Below are 27869 nucleotides of genomic sequence, written 5' to 3'. Positions count from 1 at the left end.
TTCATTTTTTAATCAAATTTAAGTTTAAAAAAAGTAACAGGTTTTCAGCTGCTTTGGTTCCTGAAATTGCTTCTGAATTGAAACTGACTGTGAAGAGATGTGATTAGACAGCACTGTCCTCTTGCATCTCCAGGCTCCGGCAGCAGTGAAGTGTGAAGTGAGTAATGGTGCTGTCCTGAGCCCTGCCCAGGATGCAGCAGCACAGAGACGGTCACAGGACTAAGGGGTGACATAATCAGGCTGCTCTGGCAATAAAAATTGCCGATTTGCAGTACTCCAAGTAGTCAGAGTAAAAAAAGGTGCAGAATAAACCTCAGAGTAATAAACCAATCCTTAGTTAGCAACTAATCTCACACCTGAGTCTTCACTGATGGAATTTGCTATGAGTTATTTCCATGCTGTGCTGAAGGAAAACTCTGCTGTACTGGCACCGAACTCCTCAGACCACAGCAAATTAGGAACAAACTTTAAAAATTACCATGATAGATTGCTGTATGTTCATATTTCTCATGCAATAATTCTTACTTCTTCCCATGAAACCCACTGTTATATGGTGCAAATTATCCAAATCAGCTTGTTTACAAAACACGGCTTTGGTTTAAGGAAAAGTCACATTTTGAACACCAAACCCATGGACCTCTCTGCCCCTTATCTTAAATAGCTGAAAGTCAAAACTGTTTTAAAACAGGAAATGAAAAGCTTCCTGCGAGTGAGTGACACTATAGCAACATTATGTAGAAAACAACTATTTTCTTTGGAAGATATTAAGTGAGGAAGTTGAATAAAATAATTGCTGAGGGGTTTTTATTTAGATAAAACAGCATCTGAGGAATGGTTTTCATTCAGTTTCCTTAATTTTACCTGCTGTTTCTCCCTGTACAGTAACATCACAATCCAACCCAACATTACCTGCATTAGTCCTACTAATAGAGTATCCAAACACAGTTGTAAAATGCACCAGTGTCTTTACAGTGCATTAATGGCACAAATCACATTTCCAAAGCAATTTCAACTTCATTATGTACAAACAGGACTGTAAAAGTGACTAATAATGACAGGTTTTGGAATTCATTCCAGTGAAGGAATTATACTACTTCACCTGAAAATCCAAATATTCTTATTCAAATGCAATCCATGCTTTCTAAGAAGCACTGACCTACAGCAGGCCTTTATGTTCAAGAATTAGTTTTACTTAACTTATGCACTGGTCTCTCTCCTCTCTCCCCTTTTTTCCTGAGCTCAAAAAGTCTTTGCAACAGGGCAAGATGTCTATTATCTATGCAACCACTAACTCAGACTTTTCACTGAGGTATTCTTCATCTGCAAATCTACTCAAAGAATCAAATAGTGGCTCTCACGGACTTTTTTCTGGACTCAGAGAACATTCCAAGAGTTAACACTATGTTACTTTGTAAATTGAAATTAAAATGTATCAAAGCATGCCACAGCTTAGGGTACCAGAGACACTGTTCTAGTGGTCAAGGTGCAAATGAAGACATTTAACTTACAACACCATTCCAAACAAGAAAATATATAAGAGTAAAGAATAAAAATCCTTTTCCCTTCTTTCTCTCTCACAGTGAAAACTCAGAGGAATCTCCCACAGAATTTCTTACCATTTTATAAAGGTCTGAAACACTGATCTGATCTGAATCCACAACCTCAAAGTCCTTCCGTGGAACTAAGTCAAGGCCCAAGTGTCTGCAAGAGAAGGAAGGAGCAGCGTCAGTTGGCACATGAATGGTCACCAGCACCTCCTGCATGTCCCTCCCCAAGGGTGGGGACACAGAAATACTCAACTATTCCACTCTTACTGCAATTGTAAACCATTAAACAGTGCTAAAGAAAATTCAATGCAAATATAAAAAATCCCTCTCCTCTACAAACTTGTTACTTTTTGTTCCCTGATTTCAGTGGAGCTCTGGCAATTAATGCAGGGGAAGCTTTTGGCCAATATGTTGGTCCAATACCCAAAACAAGGTAATTTTGTACATGGAAATACAGCAGGCAAATAAAGCTCATACTTTGATTGCTGCTGAAGTATTTGAGTAAGATCCTTCACTACATATAGAAAAAGTTCCATTAAAAAGTTTCTGTGCAAATATGTCAACAGATCCTGAGCTTTGGGAAGCTGCTTTGATATTCCTGGTGTCCCTAAAACTTCACCCCCATGTAAACATAGTATTTTTTCTTAGTGAGAAACAATAACTGCAATAACAATAATCTTAATCAGTATTTGTAACACACACAAAATATTCTTCATTATTCTGAACAGAATTAATATATTGGCTCAAATCAAACATATAAACTGATTAAAAAAATACCAGTGCAAAGATGACTAGTTAAAGAACTCAGCTGTAGAAAAGGCAGTTCAGGTCACAATTTTACAGGAGTAGCAGACAGAATAAGATATTCTTTATCCAGACAAATAAATGCAAACTCTTAATGATTAATTAATAACTGCAGACTGCAGAACAAGACAACCTTAAAGGTGACAAATCCCAGGTTTTGCTCCATAGATCTTCAGTTTCTGAGGCACAAAGAGTTCTGAGCATTACAATAAACACACATTGGGAGTAAATTTTTAAAAAAACCAACACACAAATTAATCATTTTCCTGCTTTTGCCTTTTGCAACTTTGACACTTCATTCTAGACATTTCATATTGAAATTCTTAACAGTCTTAAAGAAAAAAAACCCCAAACTTCAGAAGAGGTGCCCTCACAAAGCACCTTGGCACTCCTTCTGTCACGAACTATAAAAGAAAAGGAAAAGTCAATTTAATTTTGTAATCAGAGAGGGAAACATTCTGCACAGACTTGTTCCTGATGGCAAATGAAAAATTTTATTAAGAAAAACCTCTCTGGTACTTTGGAGTAATTGTGTGGAGCAATAACAGAAGGCTCCAGGCAATCCAGTGTCTCTTTCTGAGCAATTGGCTTAAAACAACAGCTGGGGAGAACTAGTGGTTTGGAGGAAGCTCAGCTACTTATGCTCACCACAGGGCTTTTAAACGGTACCCAGAAGTTTCCAAAGTCTGTAACTCTTTTTATGAAACTTTGCCCAAGCAGGTTTTCCTTCTTTATTTATATCCCTAAATCATCATCCAAAACAGAGCTCAGCCCTGTTCACTTGCCCTGGCAGTACTATACGGTCATTGAAACACCCTACTGACAAACTGGAATTTCCACATTCTCAGTTCTTTGCTCAAATCAATTATATTTTCAGTGGAAAAAAGGGAGCAGCTTTCCTTCTTCAATGCAGTTTTGTTGGATGGAGGGAGACTGACTCAACCAATGTTGATCAATCAGGCTCGATTTTATTTGTTTTCTTGCTTACATTTATATTCTAAGTAATTAGTTCATACATATTGCAAAAGCCAAGCTCCTGATTGGTAGTGACTACACAATAGCTTACTTCATGTTATATCAGCATATTGCAACAGTTGTATCGCCTTGTAGCATTTAGTTCCTCTTTTCTCATGACCTCAGCTTCTCTCCCTCATCCTCATGCTGGCCTTGTCCTAGCTTCTAGTTACAATATTAGTCTGAGAGCTATTGTGTCCCTTATCCTCTACCCATTTCTCAGCTATCCTCTCCACAATTCCCCCTTTTTCTTTAATGGTTGCAAGCACTTGGGACTGACGACAAAAAAAAAAGCAAGCAAACACCAATCTTACACATAGAATGACAATTAAAATCATAAGCAAAAATTATAGCCTTTCTTTCAAAAGCTGAGTTAGCCATGGTGTTAGACTAAAAGTTTATAGCGGTTCTGTTCTGAAGGACTGCCTGTCTCAGGCTGTTTACATCTTGAGTGAGTGCTGATATGACCTCTGTAGTAACATCTGCCTGCTTTATAGCCCAACATGCAAGTGTATTAAGTGACACCAATGCATGAGCTGTGCAACTCTAGGGGTTATAGATGCAAAAATACGAGCTGCAGGACCGCATAACTCTACTTTGTCATTACAATTCTTATCAAGGGCTTGTAAAGATCGTCGTGGCTGCTAACATCAGTTACTAAATCAGATATAATGTTGGATGTGATGTTAAGTTGTTTACCTGTCTAACAAGCCAATCACCTTAACTGTGTTAAGGCTTGTGACCCAAGGCGTGTGACCCTGCTACACCTGGGGCAAGGATGGAGGCAACGATCACTCTTGGGGGATCCCACAAGTTTACCTTGTTATTGCAGTTAGGACTCAACTGGTTCATGGCCTATACAACAGCTGACAATTCCAAAGTTTGTAACGAATCCCCTTCTTTAGCAGGCAATATTACTTCTTGCCACTCATTTCCCTGCTGCCATGTAATAGCAGCTTTTTGTGACTTTTTCCCAGCATCTGTGAAAACTGTGATTGCTTTTGGGATGGGCTGTTCACTCCGCAGAGGTTTGCTCAGCCACTGTTGTTCTCCCACCCATTGCAAGGGTGGGGCCACTTTACCGTTGTCACAACTGTGGCCCCTCCTCCCAGCAGAGCAAGGCCCACCTCTTCATGATTTTCAATGTACCATTGCAGTATATCTTGAGTTATTGGCAACAGAATAGTGCCTGGTTCATTCTCCATAATCTGTCGTGCACGCTGTCTGCCTTTATGGATAAGGACTGCCAACATTTCTGATTTTTGAAAAACAGTTTTACATTGTTGCATGGGTGGCTGTAACCATTCTAATACCCGAATGTTTTTCTTCTTTTCCCTATTCTCCCTCTTTTTCTTTAATTGCTGAACAAGGGCTCTAAGAAGATGGCGTTTCCCGAGCCATATAGTCAAATCAATAGGCAGGAGAGGGTTACAGCGAGAAGAACTGCCCTGCTGAATGATTTCAGCAAACTAAGAGCAATGTTCTCATTGTGCTGTTGTCTCATTTTGCCAATGAGAAATGTAACTTTTCCACGCTTCTCTTGCACATTCTTGTTTTCTAATTAAACAAGTGCGAAATGGATTGGAAGGCGTGGCAAGTGATAAACACAAATTATCCTGACCAGATTGATTAACCCAAGTGACCCACATGTTTTGCTTTTCGTCTATTTTTGGTAGCTCTGTGAGCCCAGCAGCGACAACACATGTCCCAATCAGCAGGATCCACCTGATGCATATGAGGTATCCCCACCCCATATTTGCAGGTTGTCTGCAATATGAGAGTAGCCTTTTGTGCCAACAGGCGACACACCTCTCTTTCTATTAAAAATACCAATTCCAGCTTATCTCTTTGACTTAAATCTTGAACAAGGTATACTGCTTCTGGCACAGTACTGCACCCTGTATAATTTTTTATGGCTGTCTGCCAATTATAACAATGCCAATAAAAGGAGCAGCGTGGGCACCATGGCTGTGCAAGCTGCTGTTGAAAGACCTACCATTGTCTGCAACAAGCCCCACAATATTATTTTTACCCAAGCACCACAGTTAGGCTTGTCGCAGTGCAGACAGTTAGAACTCTTAATTAATTGTAGTCGGGTGCTTTGTAGTTTATGCAACAATGTTAGTACATCAGTTTTATTTTCTACTATTAGAGGATTAGGCCACTGGCTGGAGCCGAGCTATCACAGGTTGAAGGATTAGGAGCAGGCGATGCCGCTCTCCTTCTGCTGGACTGCTGGGTGCTGTCATTCACTGCTCGCGTCCAGCGGCTGGGAATCCACACAGGACCTGTGGGTGTAAGCACACTTTAGCAGGTCCAGTGTTAAGAATGCTGATCCTCCTGTAGAGCCAAAACCATAGTATTCTCTTTGTGTTTCCGAGCGATGTTCCGGAGCCAAGGTCGAAAATGGTAACAATTGAGCTATCTGGGTGCCAGCTGGAATAAGCACCGGAGGATACAGTGTCCGTGCTAAAATACAAATCTCGCCTGTAAAATCAGCATCAATAAATCCCTCAGTAATATGTCCAATCCTTTTAAAAAAGTAGAAGATCGTCCCAAAAGTAAAGCTGCCTGTTTCTGAAATGTTTCACCTAGCCTTTTAATAGCCTCGACAATAAATGCCTGAGGCCCAGAGGGTACAGATGCTGCTTTCTCTAGAGCCTCTTCTACGGACCAATTAACTCCCAAGGTGTTAACTAGGTTTTTTGTAGCCTGGTTACCATTTTGGAGTATACACTGTTTTAACATAGCTCTTTGCATATAGAGTGGCACTCTAGCTTTTTCTATTCCCTCTACTAGTTGATCTACAAATTTGCCTAATGGTTTTTCTCTACCTTGTTTTATCCTCATATATATATAGGGGTTCCATGTGGATCTTTTACTTTATCCATAGCAGCTCTAGTGAGCTTCATGACCTCTCAACATTTTTCTGGTTCTAACAGAGCCTGTGCCTTTGTCCTTATCCAATTGCTTATTCCCGGCAATTTATCTAAGGTAACCTTATGTAGAGGATCTCCAGGTTGTTTCTGTGTGGCAACTGACTCCTGCGCTAGGGCTTGCCAGTGAGCTTGAAATAACAAAAGTTGGTGGGGTGTAAACACAAGCTTAGAAATACCCCGACAATCTGCTGGCAACAGCAAATATGTACCCCAGATATAATCCAGCATTTGCCGAGCAGGCTCACTGTTTACTCTATATTGGCTAACAGTGGAGTGCAATTGGGAAAGTAATTTCCAATCAAGGGAAGTCAACTGGGCAGTGACACCTCCTCCCGGTGCAGGATTATTTATTACCGGGCATGCCATCGAGCTCCCTGCTTCTATCATCTGTGCATTCCTTCGTTCTACTCCTTCTTTAGCTAGTGCACTCCATGCCTCCCTCCGATTCCTGGCCACTACCTCTGTTAAATCTGATTCAACTTTCGGAATAGTTTCATCGCTCTCCCCAGTCCATGGTAACGGACATGAATCTGTCAGCTGACCCGCAGCAACTGGAGGCATTGGGGGAGCTGATGGTACAGAGTCTGCAGCTACCGTGTCCCCTCTGGTGGCACCCATTTGCTCTGGAGGCAGATGTACTGTTGTACATCCAGGAGGCAAGGGAAAGTCTGGCTCTGATGAATACATCAGATTCTTTCCCTGGGCTGCTACTGCCTGCTGAGCTGCCTGTTTTTCTACTTGGTGTTGCAGCAGAGCATTATGTACTGCTCACCACTGTTTCCCTAACTTCTTAGCTGTTTTGTCATCATCTAAACTTGCCTCCCATATCTTATCCCCAAATTTTTGCCATTCAGAAAGCTTATGTACTGTATGGGGGTTTATAAAGCACCCTTTAGCATACCCATATGCTAGCAAGACTGGCAACTCCTTTTTAATATCTATACCCTGGACTTGCCATTTTTTTAGCATACAGGCAAATAAATTATATGCTGCTTGCCTCTCCATATTAGTCAGCGCTGTGCAGCTCCCAGAGGTCTTCGGCAGCACGTATCAGCTGGCCCCACCGATGTGAGCACCGGGGCGCGGAAGCTCTTCTTTCGCCGTCCCTCTGATTGCAGGACCTGAAACCCTACTCCTCCAACCGTGGTGCCGTATCACGTTTCGGGGTCACCATTTGTTGGATGGAGGGAGACTGACTCAACCAATGTTGATCAATCAGGCTCGATTTTGTTTTCTTGCTTACATTTATATTCTAAGTAATTAGTTCATACATATTGCAAAAGCCAAGCTCCTGATTGGTAGTGACTACACAATAGCTTACTTCATGTTATATCAGCATATTGCAACGGTTGTATCGCCTTGTAGCATTTAGTTCCTCTTTTCTCATGATCTCAGCTTCTCTCCCTCATCCTCATGCTGGCCTTGTCCTAGCTTCTAGTTACAATATTAGTCTAAGAGCTATTGTGTCCCTTATCCTCTACCCATTTCTCAGCTATCCTCTCCACACAGTTTCATATCAAATACCAAATTCTAAAGCTACATTGTTAATGTCATGGTTTCACACTTTGTTTTCATTAAACCTATCAAACACAGGTTATCTGTGGCCTAGGAGCAGTATCTGAAAACTGCAGCTGCAATGATAAAAATGATTGCATCTATTTACCAAATGAAGAAGATTAAAATAAGGACACACTAGGTAATCCTTACCTGCAGATGCCAGTTGAGCCTACTTATCACATAAAGTCAAAAAATATAATACAAAAAATGGTAAAATCAGTCAGAGATCACTGAAAAGATTTTTTTAAAATGCTAATGCTCATCAAATTCATTCACAGAATCTTTCCTGAACGTATCTAAACAACCTCCAAAACACCCTGTCATTCACATGTGTGTACACTTCCATCCCTAAAGTGCACTGATAAAGGGCTTTCCCCTCAGCACACAGATATGTGTGCTGAGGGGAAATTTTTCCCTACTAACATTATCAAAACCACTGTATGTGAACTGCAGTTCCAGAGCAGTCATGGAGCTCTGTTGAAGTTGCCCAGGAAAACCTGGCCAAGCCAATCCCAGTCCAAGGAGGTTCTGCTCACATAATTTCAGCTCTCTGGAGGGCTGGGGTGAAGCAGTGCCTGCACTCATTACTCAGAACATGATCTTCTGCTTAATAATGTTCAACACAACTGCAGCAGCATCCCTGTGAAACTTAATACCCTATTTTTAGTTAAATCCCTTAACACTGTGGATTTTCAGCCCAGAAGATTCTCATTCTCTAATACTATGTTAATCCTGCACAACACTTGCTCCCAGCAAATAAGAGTGTCTTGGCTGCAGCACAAACATGCAGCCATTTACTGTGCAGGTGGAAGTTCAGGTTTGTACATTCAATTTGTATCAATTATTTTTTTGCCTATGAAGGACTGACAACATAATGGTTGAGATGGCAATGACAGTCAGTGGCCCACTTTCCCTCTCTATTATCAAATGCTGGGGGAATAGAAGAGCCTCAGCTGCCAGGCAGTATTTCTCCAAAACAGAGCATGCATAAAAATTACATAATGTGCTGGTTTGTTTATTTGACAGTTCCTGTATCCACAATACTTTCTTTTACATGCAAATTCTTGTGCTCTTTTATTCTGCTTCACACTGAACTGCCCTTCAAAAATATTTCCCAAGTATACCTACAAAATATTCCCAAGCCTATCAATTACCTCTTGATTGCATCTGTTTGGGATACCTCCAGCTGGCATTTAGACATTCCTCCTCTTTTCTACATAAAAGTCTTCACAACTTCTCTTTCTTTGGGGTATAAACATTTTAAAAATCCACCACCTAAAATCTCTAGACAATTTTCTGTCAAGTAATATGAAATCAAGCCAACTGACAAAAATACAGGGCTTTTTAATAGTGAAAGAGATGAACACACAACTCAGGGTTATCTGGCTTCTAAAAATAATAAACTAGAGTTTAATGATAATTTTGAAGAATAGTCCTAATTTCTATTACATTCATTTATTAACAAGACAAGCACTACAGCATTTAGAATTCATAAAACCACAAGTCAGGACAACTCTTCCTAGAAGAATCTTGCAGAAATATGTCATTTGACATTAAAAAAAATAAATCTTCCAGATGCAAACTCAATCTTGAAGAACAGATTGGGAGAGCTCATCACATCTCTGGAGGATGCAAGATCTCATCCCCTTTGCTCCAAAAAATGTCCACCTTACCTCAACATTTTCAGCTTTAATTTTGCAACCACCATTTTTTCTTGTATTCCCTCTCTCAGTATACCAAAGCCTCAGTTAACATCATTTGTATTTCTCTTACACAAATAAAGATGGTGAAGGGAAAGAAAATGATCCTGGCAGTTACTCACATAAACTATGTACAGACTTTAAAATAGACTTTGAAGGAAATACGATACAGAAATCCATGGAAAATTAAACACATGAAAAAAACATGTTTGCCAAAATGAGACTCTACTAATACAACCTGATACTTTCCTTGGACAGAATTAAAACTACTACAAAAAACCGCAGGGGCTGCAATCCACAAAGAAATTAGTAAAGTACTGATATTATATACATATATATTATATATACTGATATAATATATGTAGTGCTACATAGGAAATTATTTCTTAAAATGAAGATGAGATGAAGGTAAATAATCTTAGTTAGAAACTAGTAAGAGGGAATTGTAGCAAATACTTCTGAGCATGGCAGTATCAGGCTACAGAGAGAGGTTATTCAGATTTTCCTCAAAGACTGACTTTCAGCCAAGTTCCTCACGCCTTTAATCCCAACTTGATCATTACTCCAACTATATTCAGGAGAGGGAAAGATGTTGTACATCCAGACAGAAATGGTAGCTGCTTTTCCTTCAATTCTCAAAGGCATTTCTTTATAGTTGCTTAAGTTGGTCACTCCTATTTTGATCTCCTTTGATGTAATGACAGCTACTGCAATAAAACTGCCTTTAATTCTCCAAACAGGTATCTGTACTTTCAATTCTTACCTCCAGATGCATTTTACTAATTTTAAGGTAATTGTTACAACAATTATTACAATATTTAACTTTAATTGTAATATTTAATTGTTTATTGTTACTGTATTTATATTTATTTATAATTATTTATTTTAATTTTAATATTTAATTGTTACAACCATTATTACAATAATTAATTACCAAAAACTCATTCTTATTCCTTTTATGTCAAGAAAATATGACAAGTCCCAAAATAATCTAAGAGTGTGAGCACTGAAATTCAGGGCTTTTTGAAATTAAAGACTGTGCTGACTTTACTGAATCACACGATTCCTGCCCTCCAGTTATGGATGTCATTAGTCAGTAGGTACTAACCAACTGCTACTGGCTTTGCAACTGCAATTCTGAGGTAGGAGAAAAATCATGACCTTAAAAGTGTGTTTCATTTTCTTTGTATGACACTGTGAAAGATTCATTGCTAATATTATGCCCTTTGTTTTTCTTCTTAAACACTTATTTGTACCTTTTGGCTACCTGTGGATCTTTCTGTACAGAATTTATGGCAACTATCTGGAAGATTTCTTTTAATGCAGTGATTTTAATAACATTTTATGGGAAAAAAGAATAACCTCTGACTAAAAAGTAATATAAGCCTACAAACTCATCTTGTTTATGGTTTTTATTTGTCAAAAATATCAAGGTATTGGTGGCTCCCCGCCCTTACTCTGTTTCTGACCCTAAGCATAGAATATATATTCCACAATTATAGGGAAGGAAGTGTCTTCCCTGAGTATGCAAGGAGACCTGGATGCTTTCTGGTAAACTCCTGACAGGTGCTACATTAATCTGCAAGAATCAGTCTGGAAGATCAGGTGAGATGACCTCTGATTTTCAAGTTGAATTACTTTGAAGAAAGCTTCATCTGCCTTTCTGGCACACAAGGTATTGCACACACTGCTGCAATTAGCTTTTGGCACTGAAGCAGAAGCAGAGGATTCACATTTCAAATAGAAGCTCTGTTTTTGATGCAAAAGTCTCTACAATGAAACAGCTCTCCATCAGCAGAAAAGCTGCATTCTGTTTTCCCATTCTTAGCCATAGTAAAAGCTGAAAGACTTAGCCATTCATATTCAAGAAAAAAAACTTAAAAAAAAAAAAAATTTCAAAATCAAGTATCCATTTCACTTGTAAGCCGATAGAAAATGAGCTGAAGAACTGAAGATTCAACTTTATAATGTGACTTAAATGAGGTGATAAATAGCAGACTTCAGCTTTATAATGTTTGTTTCCTGCTTTACAACTTTTTCCTTGTTATTCGCAGACCATTGGACACCTCCAACAGCATTTCAGACTTCCATAGATCAATATTATGGTCAATTGTATCAGAGTGAAACATGCTAGAAAGCAGAACTATTTGCAATATTCTGTATAAAACCCAGTGAGATAAGCAGGAAAGAGAACAGCAGATGAGATTTCAGCTGTGCAAAAATACATGGAGAGATGCTTAAAAGTGCAAGTCTAAAACCAGCAAGGTGCTCATCTGAAGGCAGCAAATTCCGATTGGGAAATACAAAAACTTCTGCAGCAGCAATATCAGCCCTGCATGTGTACAAACCTTACCTGGGGGTAAGTGGAATGAAGAAGAAAGCACAAATGGATGAATGAAACGAACATAAGGATGAGTCTAGGATCTTTCTTTTGTACAGGGGAGAAAGAATGTGTAAGCAACAAAAAATGGAATTGCTACAGGAAGGGGCAATCAGTATTGGGCTAGAAGAATGATTAGCAACAATACAGGGGGTTAGCAGCAATAATTGTAAAATAATATTCCCATATTTTAATAGGCCAAACTACGGAGCAAAACTTTTTAATATTTACAGTAAGCACAAAAAACTAAGCAAATAGGAGGTCTAAAAACAGTCTAAATGAGTTTTTTCACAAAAAAAGAGAAATCTGTAGCTATTCATCCAAGGAGTGTATCTGTCCCTTGATTTCCACCAGCTTCTACCATAACACATGGGATGGTTTCCAGAGCCACTGCCAGTGTATTTAAGGGAAAATTGTATCAGTTTAACAAAGTGGGAAAAAAAATATACGTAATTGGTGATGTCAAGAAATATGAGTTTCATGTTTGCATCACTCCTTCCCAGATAATACAATTCATTGATGATCAAGGTCAGGATAAAAGTAGTCTCTCACTGAATAAGCAAACATATTACATATGAGACGTGTGAGATTACTATTTTCTGAAAGCTGCTTGGCAATAGAATATCTCCTGTTACATTGTACTGTCCTGAGTAATTACAGCTTTGCTCAAACTGCAGGGAACTCAATCTTCTCAGACAACATTAATGCACATTAATAACAATGTTTTTCATTTATTTTATTTCCAAATCTCAAGTATGACAGAGCAGCAATTAACACTGTTATAATACTTGAGAAAGGGCATTACACTATGTGAATATGTCTATGAAAATCATTAGTGTTTTTAGCAGATTAACACAGGTGGTCCTAAGTTTCGTGATAAAACTCAGAGAAGGGGGCTAGAAGAAAGTGGCAGAACTCTTACAGAAATTCTGTGGAAAAGAGTATGTTGCAGAAATACCCCCAAAGCCCCAGACATTTAGATTTAAATATTTCATATATCTCTGATATTGTGCATGCCTTTCTCTAGGAAATTCAATATTTGTAGTAAGAAACAGAATTTTTTTTTAAACAAGCATCCTGAGTAGATGAATATAATCCTGAACACATTTACTGATTTCACTGATGCTTCTCCATAATTTTTATGCATTAGATTTACCTTTATCATTTGAATTACATTCCTATTTAATGGTTTTACATCAAAAAAGGTCTACAGGCACCTCGTGGAACAACCTATTCTCTTCACTGCTGCATTGCTGTCTGCTCTCCTCATCTTTTTTTCCTCACAGCATTTTTGCAGCTTCCTGTTGCTAATTTGATCCATAAACTCTGAGCAAAACCAGGCAGGCATAATGCTCAAAAACAGTCTCTTGGTTCCCATTTACTCTGCTGGGAATAAGAATGGAAAATATCTGTAATTCCACACTGCAGAAGGACTTGATGCAATCTATTGGTCTATGTCCTTCAGAGCTTCCTTTCAACAAGAGAGAAACAATTGCAGCCAGGGAGCTCCATCAGGGTGTTCAGGTATGTCCCTCAGAGGGGGTTTTGAGGTAGGTGACCGAGGCATAGAATCAAACAAACATAGCAAATATGGACAAACATTGGCTTTTCTTCTTAGCTGTCAACTTACAGGACTCCTCCCCACTCCCACTTGCTCATTAGCACTAATCCCACTGACATTGGGAAAGGAGTTGCTGCTTGTCTCAGAGTGAGAGCCACGTGTGTCATGCACAACGTACCTGTCTGATCCACACTGCAGGACACACAAGTCTGGCCAAGAGCTGTTTCTGTCTAATGGCAATTTATCATCATTTTGATGTGAATGAATTGCACTTGTGTTTGCCTTTAAAAGAATCTCTCCACAAAATCACCAAGGAGACTCTAAACCTCTGAGAAGCTTCATGATACAGAAAGTCTAAATATCATAGCCTCAGCTCCAATGGCCCTGGTTAACTGTGAGATTCTCTACTTTTTGCACCAACCATCAAAATAACTCCTCAATGGAAGAAAAATGTGTTTTAAGTACCTCTGAATACATCCTCCCAGGTCTAATATTCTCTAGGTTGACACCAAGTAAGTGAAGTGACCTAATCCTTTTACGAGTGGAAGGAGCCCTAAGAAAGGCCTACTGTTAAACAGCTCATTTCACACCAAGAGCAAAACACACTGCAGAAGGCAATAAACTCACTGCAAAAAGTTATACTTGACTTTCAAATAATCCCAAATTCTCCCTGTGCACAAATACTATTGGGAAGCAAATGCTGTGTGGGTTTTTTTGCTAATAAAAGTGACTTGAGAAGAATGAGAAGAAACAGGAGCCAGTACTTACTCATTGCCCCAGTCCAGCCTCACTGTCAGGTGTCTCTTGACCTCTCGCACCTGGTCCTGTGTCAGGTGCCCAGAGAGCAGCTGCCTGCGGAGGTCAATGAGCTCGTTCATCACATGCCGCAGTTTGTAGAAAAGATCCACCTTATGTTTCTGTAAAGGCATTTTGGGGAGGAGCGGGGAGGAGGGAGAGAGAAAAGGAAAGAAGCAGGGAGGGGGGAAAAAGGATGGGAAAGAAAGAGAGGGGGAGGAATAAGTTTGGAAAGACAAAGTGTGAGAAAGAGAGAGAGAGAGGGAGAGAGAGAGATTAATAAGTTACCCAATTTTCATTTAATTACCCTAGAGGAACATCAATCCAGTTTTTATAAGCCTTAAAGTATTTACATCAAAAATGTAGTGTTAACTGATGCAATTCACACTAAATAACTTCTTATTCCTGAGGTTTCGGTTCAATCTGCTAAGACGGCCGTTTTCTGATGGAACCTAATGCTAAATAAGAGGATTCATTAGGCACAGAAGGAATCCCTTATTCCAATCATACAGTAAATGTAAAATTTTAAGATTTAAAGAAATAGAGAGGTGAAAAACCTTACTTCTTTCAGCAGCTAACTGAATGGATCTGAGCAGGCAGCAACAATGAGTCACCACAACAAAAAAGCAGTTTTAAATTATCTGTGATATTCCAGTTACTAAAATCCAGCCAGGTATAAGGGGGGGATGTGTGTGTGAAAATTCATTACCTGGTACTCTAAAAAGGACTAAAGCAATTAATAATAAAATCCACCAGGAAAAGTACTTTGACAGAGAAAAATTACCATAGATAATATAAAAGCCCCCCACACTACCACCATCAATAAAGACAAAACCAGAAAATACCCCCAAAACTTACACAACTAACACTGTAATCCTTTCCAAAAGAACTGGTATTACTCAATTATGGAAAAAAAAACAAACAAAAAAACCCTCTTCACCAAAACCAAATCTCCAAAACCAGACAGCAGTAGAAATATTTTTTTCCCATGCAGGAAATAACTATATGTGAATCCCCAAAAAGGAAAATTTGAGGCCAACAACCAAGGCCACTCATAAGATAAGATAAAATAAGGACATGTGTCCAAACTACTCCACTCTGTGCTGGGTCAGGACTGTCTGTCAAAGGGGCTCTTCTCCACACAGTCAGTCTCCAATACTGCATAAACCCGCCAATGTACCACAAAGGAGGAGCCCAAGAACAAAACTAAGATCTCCTGATGCAGCTGGATGCTGGGTTTTGAACAGCTGAGCTCCATTCCCACCACTTTGCAAAGCCTGAAGTGTTTGCATCTCACTTGGGAACACACTGAGGAGATGGACTGATGTGGAGTCTTCATCAGCTGGCACTGCCTTGATCACATCTCTGCTTGTACAGAGTGGGTTATAAAAGGCCTCTTAAATAAAGACACCTGCATCTACCAAGACTATATCTGATAGAGGAACATCCACAAAGAGAAACATAAGTGTTTTCTGTTGCAACATATTATTAGAACAAGTGTTTTTCACTTCTTTACCAAAAATAGCTGAGATGAGATGAAAAAAGAACTTCCACCTACTTCAGTTTTGTTTTCCTATAAGACCACTAGATTTGCATGACTTAGGAAAACAGACATCAATGCAATCCATTTTGATAAGTGTTTTTTTTAATTTCTCTGAACCTGATTACACATCTGTTTTGCTGAAGCAGGTTAAGCACAGATGGCATAATCAGTTGTTCCTATCTAACAATTTTGAGACGAAAAGATGCACAATCTTTCAACTCTGCATCAACACTGGTTCTGGTCCCGCTTGAAAGAAAGAAAATCAGACTCCAGACCTAACAGAAAGACATAAATTTCTGGGGCTGAAAATATTTATGCAAGGAAGATAATCATGCATAGCTGAAAAGTATAAAATTACTCGATATTGTTTAGTTTTTATTACTAAATGTGGTCACAAGTAAATTCCATATAAGCTGACAATGACAGCAGGTATGACAGGAAATGTCCATTTTGATGTGCTATTTATGTGACCAGGAAAGGTTGTCACTTTTTAAAACACAAGATGAAAACGATTGAGTTTGGTAGTATCAAAAACACAAATTATGTATATTCGAATATTAAAACAGCTGGGAATGAAATTATCATCAGGTCCTAAACCTTTATATTCAGACTTCCCAAATAGACCTGCTAAGAGAGAGAGAGAGAGAGAGCCACTTTCTCACTCCTATGATGATGGTTCAAGGTTATCAAAGCAGTCAGGCCCAGAACACCATGCTGGTTAAATTACAGTATCTTCTATGGTTATGTTTAAACAGTCATTTTATACAGGAGTATCAGAAGTACTGACTTTAAATAGAAATAAAGGAGACTACAGAACACAAGTGCTTCACCTGCCTTAAAATTAATGCACAAGTATTGAGAGAGAGCTAAACATGAAGTGTCCTTCCAGAAAATCCAAGGTCCAGAGCAAGGAAGAAAGGAAGAGAAAGTGGAAGCCAGCAGAGTTGTGCCTGTGATCTCAAGGAAACTGTCATGAAGATGCAAGATCCATGATAGTGAAGGAAAACACTCATGAGAGAGAAAGGAGAGCTGGAACAGAGCTGAAAGTGGCTTTACTCCAGGATTGCAGCCAGAAGGGTGTTTGAAGCAGTCAAAAATCAGTTTGTAACATCCCTCCTCACACTACACATTACACTGAGCCCAAGGACTAATGAGTCTCATTTGGGAGTGAAGGAGATACTCACATTTTAATGCCTTCTCTCTTTCAAGACTAAAAAAAAAAAAAAACCTTCAAAATTCAACACTAAGCTAAGTTAATCAGGATTCCTACCCCTGTGTAAAAAACCCTGGAAAACAGATGGCCCCGGACACCACGTTTACAGAACCTGCCCCAGCCCCCCCAATCTCACAATCTTAATTATTACAATCCTTCAATTTTAGTTAGAGTAGCACCATAAATAAATGTGAAACTTTATCATCTTGTTAGTAGTTAAATATAAGATGGACAAGGCAGTCTGATGTGTAAGCATGCATTCTGTTTCACAGTTAATTTTCATACAACCTCTAAGCTCTCTTTTTTTCAGTCGGCTTTATCACAGGCTCCCAAGCAAGAAGTCCATCCAGAATGATCTGCTGTGTGCATTTATAAACATATTTGTGTGCATTTATAAACATATTTGGCAAATCTGGAATATAAAAGTAAATATTTCTGCAGGACTTTCATGGTAATAATTAAAATGAGTCACAAACAAAGAACCTGGATGGCTTTAGTGAATTGGGACTCTCCTCACAAGCAGCACAAGTCCTCTAACACATCTTGTTGCCTAATTTTACTATCCCCAGACAAAAAAACATTTTCTGTGTTTCTTTGATCTGTTATAACTAACAAGCACGCTAATCAATGTTTGGATAATCTTCAGATGTGCAGCTATCCATCAAAAAGTGGAATTCTGGCAGTATTTTCTTTTTCCGTTGATGACTCCATATTACCTCTGTGGAGTTCAAAAGCCAGAAGATGGGTTTGGTGTGGAGCTTTCCCCACCTGGTCCCCCTCTCACTACCTCTCTCCAACAGGCCAGGGCAGGGGGAGGAAATGACAATATCTGTGAGTTCAAAAGACAGGGAGCTCACTCACCCACCACCATCCCAGCAAAACAGACCTCTCTTTGAGGAATTTATTTATTGCCAATTCCAATAGACTTGGGTGGTGAGATACAAAGACACAAAGAACCCTTGTCCTCAAGCACCCCCTTCCCAAATGCAGTGTTTTTTCCCTTTACTCCCAAGTCCTCCATCCTTCACAGAATCACCTCCTCCCCACAGTGGCAAGAGAATGGAGAGGTCAGTCCATGGCAGCTCCTCCCCACAATTATCCCCTGTGCCAGGGTGGGTTCTGCCCACACAGATCCCAGTGTGGACCCCAGCTCTGTTGCCTGTGGGGCTGTTTCTCCCGTTCCTGCCTCTCTCCTGCCCCAAAGCTGCTGTCCCAGAGAACTCCCTCAGCTCGGCTGAGCCCTGTGGAAGCAGCTGGAATTCTTTCCCCAGCACCATCCCCACGGCCAACATCCAGCACAGGAGCTCATGATCCTCACCAGCCCACCTGGCCATAAACCCCAACATACCCCACAGACAGGCCCTGCTTCCATGCAATTCCCTCAGATGGCTCTGAAACACTATGGCTGCCTCTGTCATTCTTCTCTAAATAAATGCCACATAGCATGAAAATATATAACAGACTGGTATATTACAGCAGATGACCTATTTATAGTCATTTTGTTACCATGACTTCATTTACCACCACTGTAAAGTCAGGATTTTGCCTCTTTTAAGAGCAGTCCCTTAAGACATTTCCTGTAAAACTGCCTTAAGCTGTAATGGGGGACAAGGGCAGAAAAAATATTTTCCTTATGAAAGCAAGCGAGTAGCTTTTCCCAGGTTCCTTGTTACGGATTTTGGTATCTACATTAGATATTAAAGCCTGCAAACACCAGCAGCACATCAAAGGAAATACTAAAGCCAGAAACAACACAAAAATCCTGCCTTTCTTCTCAGTTTTGTCAGGATGATGTTAATTAAGCAAATTACTTTATATTAAAACTCTGTTGGAATTTAAAGCTTTTTACAATATTTACAGCTTAATCTTACTCAAAATCTGTAATATCATTACCATGCAAACCTTAAACGTTACCTATCAAATTAGAGAGCATTCATCAAGTGCCAGGTGATCAATAAAGGTTAGATTACAGGTTAGCACAAAGTTGTCTCAAAAATAGGGAAAGGAATTGAAGAGTAAAATTCTGTGTGGGGGATGTAGACCATACACAGGTGTCCTGACTGGCACCCATGGAAACATCAATTTGAGAACAGAATTAATACTTGCACATATTCATCAGTTGTCCATATGCGCCTAGACAGCTGGTCCTCTTGGATTACAGGACTAAAATGGACTTTAAAAACAGTCAAAAAACAGACAACAAATAAGAGAAAATAACATCAAGCAAGAATAAAGTTAATAAATTACAACTTCTCCTAATTAAAGCTACAAACTCCATTTACTAAGGGTTGAGGTACCATCCTGCGGTTTTCACAAGAAGCTGGGTTTGAGCTCACCCCTCTCTGACAGGACACCATTAAACACTCAGAGAGTCACTGGATCATAGACATGTTAAAGTTAAGAAAGACCTCTACATTTGTGAAGTCTAATAAACATCATTAGTCTTCCAAATCAAGTAACAGACTGAGAAAGGCATCTCAGTTTAGGGTTTTTTTCAGTCTTCTATCCTGAAAGTCTCTATTAGTTCTCAATTTATTCATAAGGATGCATTATCATGAATTGTATTTATTTTGTCTAATGAATATTCATAGCTTTTTGCTTCAAACAGAAATTATTTACTCCAATAAAAATCTAAATTGATTCTCTACTGTATTCACAGAGGGCATTTCAATTTACAGTGTGCAATAAAGGCCAGTAAATCAGAGTGGCAGAAAAAATAAGTTCTTCAGACTTTTGCCATTGAAAATGAGTAAAATAGCTTAAAATATTGACATGTGACAAGGGAAGAACTTAAGCAGCAAAAAGAATGATGTAACATCAATAAAGAAAGTAAAAGCAGAGAAAAAACAACAAAACAAAGCTTGTACAAGATAAATAGGGATGTTGCTACAAGCTTTTCCTTTATATTAGATTAAATAATGTGTTTGAATTACCATATATCATACTTCAGTACTACAGTAATTTTTTTCTAGATATAGTATGTCCTTATACTTCTTCCAAAAAGCTCAGAAGCTGAAAGATATATTGAATTTACATCAGTAACTTCACAAAAAGGTTCCTTGCACTCCTGGCAACAATCCAAGGAGAAACTAACAATCCTGGCTTTTCCTGAGCAGCAAAATAAAACTAAATTCTCAGAAGAATGAAGCCTGTGATATGAAGCTCTAGATCACAGATAAGCTCATTGGATACAGGCACCTCACACTCGCAGTGTATATGCAAAGTTCTCATCCCTCCTTATTCCCCCCCGATTTCTCCTAAATGTATTAGAAATTCCATTTCTGCAGTGTTTGTGCTGACCTCCCCCTCTCCTGAGGAGCATTTAATATGCTTCACCAGAAACCTTCTGCAGCAAAGCAACAACTGGATTGCCTCCAAAATAATTTCAGAACTCCATTGGATTGGATTGCACATTAAAAAAAATAATTAAATGCATTCAAATTCTTTACAATGAACCGAAAACAATGGTTTGTTCTGTCCAAAACCAAAATGGTGTATTTAAATCAAAGCTATCTGCCAACATATCCAAAAACTTGGTGCTATCTTTTATATGTTGCAAACCAAATACCCTACAGCCTTTCACAACTTTAAACCCCTTGCAGAGGGGAACTCAGGTAGCTCTGCAGCAATAGTAGCACTTAAGGAACAACAGGACACAGGAGGACAATCCTCAGAGTGTCAGCAAAGCTCTTTTGCCTTGACAAAAGCTGCTCTCTTTCCTCAGATCTCCTATGAAGACCAGTGGGTAATATTTAAACCTGTTGTCACAACGCTCTCTTTAACAAATCAACCCGTTTCAGTTCAGAGCTCTCCACAGAATATTACAAAGAAAAATGTTTTTACAATGGGTTAGTCCCAATCTACTGCACTTCTTCAAGAAGAGTTTTCTCCTATTTGTTTGGACCACCCCACAGACCTTAAATGCTTAACTCACACCAATGTGCAATTCAGAGTCTAATTTTATTTCTAGTAACTCAATATGATAGAAACATCTTCTCCACTCTAAACATGAGTTATGCCACACATGTAAATAGCTCTGAGTACAAGTTATTACACTCCCTGCAGGCAAGATGTGCATCTTGACTCTCATATCTCCTTATTTACAGCTTCAGATGCCTGAGTTGTCTAATACAGCAACTTGGGACAAGTACAAGATGACAACATTTAACAGTTACAGAAACAAGTTAAAACAAATATGAGGCAATTCTGGTGACTGACACTTCCTGCTATCAGTTTTTGTATGCTGTTGGTACTCTTAGGCATCACCATCATCAGGAAATGCACCTTGGCCAGCATGAGACAGGTATTCTGGGGCTAAATTAGTGTTGTTTACCTTTTTTTGGTTACGAGAAAAAAATAGGATGCAAAAGAAGGGAGATTGGTCTTCTCCAGAAAAAAATATAAGGGGCCCTGTAGGATAATCACTGTGAGAAGAGGAACAATTTGGTTGAAGAAATACCCTAAAGTTGCCCTCAGTCCAGAGCTCATCCCTACCTGGCTGCCACTGCTGAGAGCTGAGGGCTGGAGAAAACACACCTAATGAGATTGTGGCACAGCCTGCAGTTTACCATTGCTTTGAATGATTGAATGGAGGTCCTCAGTCTTTAGTAGCAACAGCAACATTAACTTCATTTCCTAACATCGTCATCAACTGTTAACAAAGCTTAAAGAAAGGGGGGATAAACTTAGAGGTTTAATTCTTCACTTCTACAATACTGCAGAACAAGTGACATTAATATCCCTTTTCAATCCATATTTTACTTATTGAATTCCATTTCAAATCCTTTGGATATTAAATGTACTTATTTGTTTTTATGTTCTAAGAACAACTCGATCTAGACATTCTTATATGTAAGAATGTACAATTTAGGATAAATTTCCACTCTGAAGAAAAAGAAATACACATGCAAGGTTTTTGCTATTTAATTAAGAATGATTCTCCCCAGTCTTGAATGCCTCCATCATGACGCAGATGTGTTAGGACACAACATGAAGGCAACACATTCTCCTTTATCATGTTTCTTCAGAAGTATGACTAACAAGACTAGATAAGACAAGTTAGCCTTCTGAAAGAAATACACCGAGGAAAAAGCCCAAGAACATGAAAGAATTTCTTTTTCCTGCTGTGATCTTTCTTCAGGTTGTGATCCTGCTTTTTGTCCTGCTCCCTCCCCTCAGGATCCTGAGCTCTCCCATCTCAAGGCCACTGCTGCTCAGGATGTCTTTGACCTTCAAATCCTCAAACTGCCCTCCCCTGTGTGTAAACACAAGGTCCCAGCAGTGAAGGAGTTTTAATAAACAGAACTAGAATTGGTACCAAATGTTCCCTGCTCACATCATCATCTTCTATTGTCCTCATAGACTTGTGTACCTATTTACATTAAAACCACAGCCATAATGGACCTTTCCTTTCCAAAATACACTTGCTGAATCATGGAGGGGGAGAACTGATGGTCTTGAAATACAGCAAAGGCATTTCCTCTCCCCTCAGAAGTTCTGGCCTTGCAAAGCTTGGAATATTGGTGAATGTGGCTGGAAGAGGAGCACTCCCAACCTCCTGCTGGGATCTCATCACGGCCATCCCAAATGCCTCCTGCTGGAAGCACCGCATGCCAGCACACCCCACATATCCTGATGGGCTGGAAAAGGGGAAGCTGTGTGACCTTCACCTGATAAACATCTAAACCTGGAGGACTTGAGGAAAAATGCTGCACTTGATACTAACTGGCACATTTACCTGTAAGACAAGCAACAAATGAAAACATTCTGCTCTAAAAGAAACTGAAGCAGTATTGGATAAGTGTGGATGCCTCTATATTTCACACTTTCAGAAGACTTTTTACTATCATTTAAATGCAAAAGAAATGAAGGTATTCAGAAAAAAAGCTTCCTACCCATAACTAAATGGTTACATTCTTTTGCAAATACAACATATCCTTCCACAAAAATTAGTATTTTAAGATTATTTTCTGCATGACAAAGAATTATATTACCTTTTGCATCAGTTTTAAATGCTTTTATTTACACTTTGACTAAACATGATATATTTATTGAAGTGGTCTTAATAAATAATTAACACTCATACTAATTGATAATAGTCATGCTAAGTTAGAACTTGCATGATAAATAGCTTTGAAGAAATTCAAACTGATTACAGTATATTACAAGTTCTGTCAGATAAATAGTTTCCCTTTAGTAGTGCCTTACTGTGCCAAATTTTCAAGCTGAAAAATACATTCCCTAAAGCATTTCCATTGCATTTAAATCAAACATCTGCTCTTCCAATGCTATTTACATTCCTAGCAGGGAACATCACATCCAGAGGGGTTCAAGGATACAACCTGATACCTTTTCCCAGTTCCTCTCACACAGTGTCGCACAGGGCACAAAATTAATATTCTCCTTCCCACATTGGATGGCTCTAGGAGTAGTATTACTGCTTTGGACCTGATAAACACAGCAGTTTTTCAGAGAAAAAAGCTCAAAAGAAGTCCCAGAGTCTGTAGGACTGGGTCAGTACGAGTCATCTTGAATGTCTCTAACAATTCTTTGTCTCTGTCAGGGTCCCTGCCAGTCATAAAACACAAGTTCACTATGTTAGAGAAGATTTTGCCAAAAGCCATTTTAAAGCAGCATTAGGGACACTTAAAACACTAAGAAAGGAAACCACAAACAAAACACACACCATTATTCCCACAAAATACAGAACACAGACCATTATTTGCAAACCGTTTTGATTAGCGCATTTTGTAATTAATGATCCTGGGCACGGAGCCACCATTTGTCTTCCAACATTTCTGTGAATTCCTAAAGAAAATTGCTGACTGGATTTCAGTGGTTTTCCAACCAAATTGTCTAATGAAGATTCAAAACAGTAAAGACATTTCAACTATGCCTCTCATAGACAGGTTCCAGTAATTTTCAGTTCTCTAAAAGGGATGATTTCAGCCTCAAAGGAACAGTCAAAAGGAAAAAAGTCTGTAGGTTTGCAAAATCCAGGACCACTGGCTAGCAGAGGAAAATCCTTTACGTGGGAAGCAGTAGCACATTCAACCAGCAATTCCAATAGAGATTGATAGACTTCTACTGCTCCACACAGATGTTTAGCACAACTCTAATCCTTCCTGGAATCCCTAATTTTGTCTCTATAAAATAGATATATAAAATACTAACTTGGCAAAGTTCAAACAACAACACAAGTGTTTTCTAAGATTAAGATCAAGATGCACTGAAATTGTGTACATCTTACTTGTAAGCTCAGGATTTTTTGGAAGGGAAGCTGATCACCCAAATTATCTTCTAGCTTAAAAAATCTACATATTCCAAAGTTTTCTGTTGCACACAATAATGCAATTATCTCTGTTCAAATACCAGATATGAAACATAAAATTGTGAGAATATGAAAATCAAAATTCCCTTACACATGAAGATTTTCTCATTACTCAAGTAATGATTCTTTATTGCTCTTTGAGCTATTTCAGTATATGCAAACTCCTGTTGATTTATTGACAGTTTTAACAGTAATGCTCAATGATGGCTCAGACACATTTTATGCCTCCCACAATTATTAAGAAAAAAAAAAAAAGAAAAAAAAAAAAAGGAAAAAAAAAAAGATAGAAAATAAATGCAGGAGCCACAGCCCATTTCTGCAAAACACCTCTGATGTTCCTACTTTGGAGCATGACTGGAGGAGAAATGAGGTGCAGAATAAAGGAATTCACACACTTGAACCAGCAGCTGTTACCAGTGACTACAACTGTCCTCTCTCTTGCTCAAGTCTGGATTTTAGTGTTTATACATGAGGAACAAAAGGTTTCTAAAGAGGAAGATCCAAAGAGTATCAGCTGTGGCAATGAGCAGCACCATTTGCCTGGAGGCTCTATCTCAGAAGGGTCATAGACCAAACTTCTGAGAGCAGGATTTGGGATTTTTGGGAACCCAGGACAGACATTTCTGAACCTTGCAGGATGTGGTGGCTGTGCTCAGGTGCAGAGATCCCATCCCATCCCATTTTAGGGATGATGCCTCCAGAGAACAAATAACAAATGGAATTGCACTGTAGGATCTACTCAGATACTCCGTGAGAATAGAGTCTGGGTTTCAGAACAGCCAGAAACTCTGTTAGGAAGAGCCAGATCCATCAAAGTAAGATTTATATAAACAAGTCATTTCTTCTGCAGCTCCACACATAGCCCCAGGAAAAATACTGGGAAAATAATAACTGATTCAAATGCAAGTTAAGCTACTTCACCCCATGAAAGAACATATGAAGCTGAGGAGCTTTAAATTCTGGCACTGAGCTGATAGCCATCCCATAATACAGCAGGAGAGAAAACAAATTACAATTTAGCAGTTAAACAAAAAGCATAAAAAAGAAAAGCAGAATGCAGCAAATAGGATGTAAATTATAAATAAGGCCTGTTTCTAAATATTTGCTTTCACTCATTTTGTAAAATGTTCAAGTTTTTGTTAAAAAAAAATTAAAATAGTTCAAAGATGAGAGGCAGAATTACAAATAAAAAGCTAAGGGATAACAGGTAAAACTCCCAGGATAAAGAATTAATTCCAACCTCTTCAATTTAAAAATGTTTGTTCCACATATGTGACAAAAACAGTGCAAATATTTGTAAAGGGACCTGTGGCTGGCAGCTGTTAAAACTGTAGATTTTAAACAAAGATCTCAATAACACCAGAACAAAAACATGTTTTTCGACTCTGGGCATCTCATTATTCTAAAAAACAGTATCAAAGCATTCCTGTTAGTGTGGAAGTGCAGGTAGTTCCTGAGCTTTTTTCCACCTGTTTTAAATAGGGTCACCTTCTGAGGTGGAAGTTGGGTGTTTTCACTGGGGCTCAGTGCTGGATGCTCCACAGACAAAAGCCATAAAGAAAAATATCACTGCACATGGAGAATGGTTAAAAGCTCCAGACAAGAAGTGACAGCCAAGCAGTGTCAGTACCAGTATTTGCTGCCCAGCACGTCTGGCAGAGCAGGGTTCTCCAGGACACAGCTTATTCCCAGGCTAAACCTGCCTGAAAGGCAAAGGAACTGCTCCTGACTCACCCTGACACCTTTACCAGGCAACTCAACCATTTCTGGTGATCTCCCACTCAAAGATATCCAAAATATCTGCTGTTGCCTACAGGGTTTGAAACGTAGGAAAGCCCAAAAAAAAGGTATTGAATGTCAATCTTTTCCACAGTTTCCATATAAATAGCCAAAAAGCATGTCCTCATCAAGGAGATAAGTCATCAAAAACCACAAAGAATGCATTTAAAGGGGTACAAGAATTAGCACTTTATCTCTGAAAGGCATCACTAGACAAAAACTCCTAAAAAACCATTAGTCTTTTGCATACAATGTTCTTGCCTGAAAGAATATAAAACACATCAGTGCAGCACATCTCCTACCTCATAGCATATTTTTTTGTATTTTAGTAATGCTGTTTTTTCAACACAGCTGGTCCTGACTAAACAGATTTAAAGATTCATCCATTCCAAGACTATAAAGGATTATTGTGATTATCTAGTCTGACTTCCTGCAGGGCACATGCCATAGAAACCTGCTCACAGATTGCTGCAACGTACTTCGTCCAGGATAATGTGGCAACAAATCATTTAAAATAAAATCCAGTCTTGTTTTAAAGATATCAGTAATAAAGGAACAACTGTTTTCTGTGATTAATTTATTGCTAATCACCCTAATTATTAAAAGGGTGCCTTCAATACTATTCCAAATTTTGCATGGCTCTGCTTTGTAAATACTGGGCTTTGTCCTATTTTTTTCTTTGATAAAAGTGACAGATTGTTGACAGATTACCTCAATTATCAATCATCTACCTGCAACCCTCCTCCACATACCCATTTATAAGTCACAATAGGCTGACTCCTCACTCAACTTCTGCAGTTTGTCTGAGCAAATGTGCAAAGTAATCCCTTCACTCTGTCAGGCTTCTGCTGGAACATTATTCTCACTTTCATTTATTTATTTATCTATGTATTTTTTTATCTATTATAGATCAAGAAGACATGGCCAAACAGGTTAATTCTTTCAAGCAATAATGAGAATATCCAGAAAACATGATATTTTTTAAAGGCTGGATTTGACTCTTATGTTTTAGTCTAGAAATGACAAAAAATTACAAAAATAAATCAAATCAAAAACTTGTAGGAAATAGAAATTGAATGAGCTCTTACCCTTGTTCATGGCAAATAGAATAGGGAATAACAAGCAGGAGGGAAGATTGAGCATAGGCTTCAAAAAAAAACCCTGTAACACATATGGGCCAAAAAGTACTGAATTTTTGACAGGCTGGAAAATATCCACTGTTGCAGATTTTTTTTTTAAACAGGCAACACAAGCATATGTTGAAAATGCCACAGCTAGACCTGACCTTGTTGTAAAGGACTGAGATGTGTGAGATAACCTGGAGACCCACACCAGGTTTCCCCATCCTGGGACTCCTGGTCATCGTGGATCACCTCGGAATCTTTTTGGCTGTTCCCTGTCTATTCTGAAGAGGACTCTGCAGAATCAGTAGCAGCTGCCCAGCAATCACCTCATTAATTTATACAGAGAATTTTTCAATTATTCTCCCCCTCTGCCCCTCCAGATGCCCCATGTCTAGAAAGGCAAGACTTCTTATCCTCTTAGCTGTCAAAAGCAAGGAAGAGGCTGATGTTGGATTGGTTTGCCATGATAATGTTTCATCATGTTAAGTATCACTGCACCCCAGGACACAAACACCATCTGTGGGGCCTTTCTATATTTGGATGTATTGGAGTCGGTGCTGTTTAAATGAGCCAAGTATCTGAC

The 27869-nt window shown here is 38.9% G+C and overlaps 1 protein-coding gene across 1 annotated transcript in view; it reads right to left on the bottom strand.

Moving 5' to 3' along the window:
- Positions 1-27869, bottom strand: part of DOCK3 (dedicator of cytokinesis 3) — a gene marked incomplete at its 5' end in the record, with an annotated part of 197309 nt that overhangs the window by 114528 nt on the left and 54912 nt on the right. Inside the window, 2 exons of the mRNA XM_083869273.1 lie at positions 1617-1701; positions 14271-14419. Coding sequence (XP_083725399.1) covers positions 1617-1701; positions 14271-14419 — 234 coding nt within the window. The remainder of the gene's footprint in view (positions 1-1616; positions 1702-14270; positions 14420-27869) is intronic.

The sequence above is a fragment of the Zosterops lateralis genome (assembly GCF_965231275.1).
Source record: "Zosterops lateralis genome assembly, chromosome: 11".
Lineage (NCBI taxonomy): Eukaryota > Metazoa > Chordata > Aves > Passeriformes > Zosteropidae > Zosterops > Zosterops lateralis.
Note: the sequence above shows the minus strand (reverse complement) of the source record. Positions and strands in the feature narration are given on the sequence as shown.